Below are 4,341 nucleotides of genomic sequence, written 5' to 3' on the forward strand. Positions count from 1 at the left end.
CAGGATGGTCTTGATCTCCTGACCTTGTGATCCGCCCGTCTCGGCCTCCCAAAGTGCTGGGATTACAGGCTTGAGCCACCGCGCCTGGCCTTTTTTTTTTTTTGAGACAGAATCTAGCTCTTATTGCCCAGGCTGGAGTGCAACGGCATGATCTTGGCTCACTGTAACCTCTGCCTCCCGGGTTCAAGCAATTCTCCTGCCTCAGCCTCCCGAGTAGCTGGGATTACAGGTGCATACCTGGCTAATTTTTTGTATTTTTAGTAGAGATGAGGTTTCGCCATGTTGGCCAAGCTGGTCTTGAACTCTTGCCCTCAGGTGATCCACCCTCCTCGGCCTCCCGAAGTGCTGGGATTACAGGCATGAGCCACCGTGCCAGGCCTAATTTTTGTACTTTTAGTAGAGATGGGGTTTCACCATGTTGGCCAGGCTGGTCTCGAACTCCTGACCTCAAGTGATTTGCCCGCCTCGGCATCCCAAAGTGCTGGGATTACAGGTGTGAGCCACTGTGCCAGGCCTGGCCTTTTCAATTATAGGAATTTATTATTTCCTTTTTCTTTTCCTTTAAATTAGTTTGAAGTGTAACTGGAAGAATGCTAATGCACTCACCTTCCTACTCCTCTACCTCAGCCCGGCAGAGACTCACAAACCTGACCTCCTATTCTCTTGGTATTCTAGACAGCTCAATTCTCAGCCCTCTGAGAATTGTCGGGGCTAGGCACGGGGGACCCAAGAGCTCAAAACTCCTGACTTGAAATAATTGAAGGACTCACACATCTTGTTTTTCAGTCTCCTATGCCAATAGGTGGGAAAGTCACCCTCCAAATATTGAACAGATGGTGCAACATGGCTCTGACCTACCAGAAATGGACGTTACCCTGAAGCAGGGTCTTTGGGCTCCTTGCTACAGAGGGCACTGTCCCTTAGCTGCAGGATTATGGGACAGTACACGAGGTCACGAGAGAAGAGACGGGCTGGGAGGGGCACTCAGTGTCCTGCCTCTGAGTTATTAACTCTCTGGGGTCCCAGGTACCTCTGTTCCCACTCTTGGAAGGACATCTGGGCTCCACCATGCACCAGCCCAGAGCGCAGATCCCTGAGCCCTGCAGCCTTGTTCTCCCAAGCCCCGGACCCTTTACCTTCCTGGCCTGTCCCTGCAGGCCTGCAGACGCTCTTGGACCTCACCATAGGTGAGGAAGGCCATGTAGCCCGGGTGGTTGACTGCCAGGAGCTGCCAGTTCTTGAGGAGTGTTGGCCATGGCTGGGGTGGGGCAGAGTTTGGATCAGAGAGAGACCAGGAAAGCAGTCACATCCCTAAGTAGTCCCCAGGGGCCCGAGAATCCAGCCACCTCCTTCACACCCATGGTGAGCCTCAGGCATATCCCTTTTACAAGACCCCAAGCTCTTCTTTTTCCAGGACTCAAGAGTTTGGGACCCTAGCTTCCTCCTTCCTCAGACCCAAGAGTCCAGGCCCCCAGCCCTCTCCTCCCTCAGACCCTGGAGTCCAGGCCCCAGGCCCTCCTCCTCCCTCAGACCCAGGAGTCCAGGCCTCCAGCCCCCTCCTCCCTCAGACCCAGGAGTCCAGGCCCCAGGCGCTCCTCCCTCAGACCCAGGAGTCCAGGCCCCAGGCCCTCCTCCCTCAGACCCTGGAGTCCAGGCCCCAGGCCCTCCTCCCTCAGACCCAAGAGTCCAGGCCCCCAGCACTCTCCTCCCTCAGACCCTGGAGTCCAGGCCCCAGCCCCTCCTCCCTCAGACCCAGGAGTCCAGGCCTCCAGCCCCCTCCTCCCTCAGACCCAGGAGTCCAGGCCCCAGGCCCTCCTCCCTCAGACCCAGGAGTCCAGGCCTCCAGCCCCCTCCTCCCTCAGACCCAGGAGTCCAGGCCCCAGGCCCTCCTCCCTCAGACCCAGGAGTCCAGGCCCCAGGCCCTCCTCCCTCAGACCCAGGAGTCCAGGCCCTAGCCCCTCCTCCCTCAGGCCCAGGACTCCAGGTTTCAGCCCTCTTCTTCCTCCTGGACCCAAGTCTGGCTCCCAGCCTTGGCCTTCCCTGACCTGGAAGAGCCTGGTGAAGACGTCGAACTCGAAGATGGACACGTGCCCGCTGCAGGTGAGGTCGATGGTGGTGCGCAAGGCCAGGGCTGTGCAGCCTGGTTCCACAGGGTGGCAGGTGCCCAGGAGGGACTCAAACTCAGCCCAGGGCAGCACGCACCTGGGTGGGAGAGGGGTGGGGGAGACACCGCTGAGGCCTCTCGGAGCCTATGATGGGAGGCTCTGCAGGAGGGAAGCAGCTGTGGGCCTGGACTCCTGGGTCCCTGGGCCAGGGCAGGATGGGGCTCCGGGAGCTGAGGGTGCCTGAGGACAAGGGCTTACTCACCGGGCTCCACAACGCTCCCTCCAGAAGATGTGGGCTGGGGCCTTGGTGAGCTGGTACACGTGTCCACAGTACTTTCCTCCGGGGAAGAGTGCGTGCAGCTCTGCGTGCATGTGGCTGAAGATGATGGCCAGCTTGGCCAGCTGTCGCCTGTGGGGATGAGCAAGGACTCTGGCTATCCTTGAGGCTCCCACTGACACCCTCTTCCTCCCGTCACGGGGAACACCCGCAGGGACAAGGCTGTGGACTCTATCTCATCAGTGTAAGATAAGAGTCCATTCCTGCTGGGCGTGGTGGCTCACGCCTGTAATCCCAGCACTTTGGGAGGCCAAGGTGGGTGGATCACTTGAAGTCAGGAGTTCATGACTACCCTGGCCAACATGGCAAAACCCTGTCTCTACTGAAAATACAAAAACTAGCCTGGCATGGTGGCATCCGCCTGTAATCCCAGCTACTCAAGAGGCTGAGGCAGGAGAATTGCTGAAACCCAGGAGGTGGAGGTGGCAGTGAGCTGAGATCGCGCCACTGCACTCCAGCCTGGGCAACAGAGTGAGACCATGTCTAAAAAAAAAAAAAAAATTATGCTGAATTTTGCAGAAATCCAGCTTTCCTATATATTAAGGGAAGACTATTTAATTCTGTATGATAGTGGTTCTGCCTACAGGTACGAGTGTCTGACTAGTCAACTCTGCCTTCCAAGAATGATTGTGCCTTGGCATTTTCATTTAAAACATAGATAATATTTATGAAAAAAATTCCTTTTATCACTCTCTTATAATTTGGGCATTATAGTGATTAAAAAACTATAGGTGGGTAGGTTGTTAAACCTCTGCATGTCATTTCAGGATGAATTAAGGAAACACTTGGCTGGACACGGTGGCTCTCGCCTGTCATCTCAGCACTGTGGGAGGCTGAGGTGGGAAGATCGCATAAGGCCAGGAGTTTGAGACCAGCCTAGACAACATAGCAAGACCTCCTCTCTACCAAAAAATAAAAAGATTAGCCTGGCACGGTGGTGCACGCCTGTGGTCCCGGCTCCATGGGAGGCTGAGGTGGGAGGATCACTTGAGCCCACGAGTTTGAGGCTGCAGTGAGCCACGATGGTGCCACTGCACTCCAGTCTGGGCGACAGAGCAAGACTTTGTGTCCCAAAAACCAAAAAAATAGAGACACTACAAAATATTTGATATAAAGTGGCATGGGTCACTGAACTAGACCTTGTTCTGGGCTCTGGGCCCCAAACCTCGTCTGCCCTGTCACTCTGAGGTTCCTTCCTCTGTGCAGTACAGCAGAGGCGGCCTCCAGGCAGGTCTTGGGTCTGGAGCCAGCTGTTCCTCAGGAACTAAAGACCAAGTGGGTAGTCCAGGCAGAAACCGTCATGGGGACCTAATGATCAGTCCCTTTGGGTGTGTCCATCTACCTCTCCTCAACCTAGGAGCCCATGGGGTCTCCACATTCTGAGGCCTGATCCTCCCAGCTGGGCCTCCCAAAGAGCTGGGATTACAGGTGTGAGCCACTGTACCTGGCCAGACCAGGCCAAGTTCTGATCACAAATGTGCACACATCTAGAGAACTTTGAATCAGATAATAATAGTAATAGCTAACTTTTATTTTATCCTCAACATAGCAAGCCCCATAGGGTCCCCGAATTCTGAGATAGTGGGATAGTGGGAACCAGAATCGGGCTGCTGGGTAACCGAGGAAAAGGCAAAATGGGGCTGAGAGCGTGGGCGCCCAAGGAAGGAGAAAACTGGGTAGCCCATTTTCCAGGTTCCAGTAGGAAGGAGGGGCTGGGTCTGGACCCCTGGGTCTGAGGGAGGAGGGGCTGGGGCCTGGATCCCTGAGTCTGAGGGAGGAGGGGCTGGGGGCTGGACCCCTGTGTCTGAGGGAGGAGGTGCTGGGGGCCTGGACTCCTGGGTCTGAGGGAGGAGGTGCTGGGGGCCTGGATCCCTGAGTCTGAGGGAGGAGGGGCTGGGG

The 4,341-nt window shown here is 56.1% G+C and overlaps 1 protein-coding gene across 2 annotated transcripts in view; it reads right to left on the reverse strand.

Moving 5' to 3' along the window:
* CBLC (Cbl proto-oncogene C, E3 ubiquitin protein ligase) overlaps positions 1 to 4,341 on the reverse strand; it is a 24,512-nt gene that overhangs the window by 19,106 nt on the left and 1,065 nt on the right. For both annotated transcript variants that reach the window (XM_011963034.1, XM_011963033.1), the window contains exons 2-4: positions 2,368 to 2,514; positions 2,046 to 2,202; positions 1,137 to 1,258 (exon numbers count right to left, since the gene is read on the reverse strand). In XM_011963034.1, the coding sequence (XP_011818424.1) occupies positions 1,137 to 1,258; positions 2,046 to 2,202; positions 2,368 to 2,514 (426 nt within the window). The remainder of the gene's footprint in view (positions 1 to 1,136; positions 1,259 to 2,045; positions 2,203 to 2,367; positions 2,515 to 4,341) is intronic.

The sequence above is a fragment of the Colobus angolensis genome, unplaced genomic scaffold (assembly GCF_000951035.1).
Source record: "Colobus angolensis palliatus isolate OR3802 unplaced genomic scaffold, Cang.pa_1.0 Scaffold60, whole genome shotgun sequence".
NCBI lineage: Eukaryota > Metazoa > Chordata > Mammalia > Primates > Cercopithecidae > Colobus > Colobus angolensis.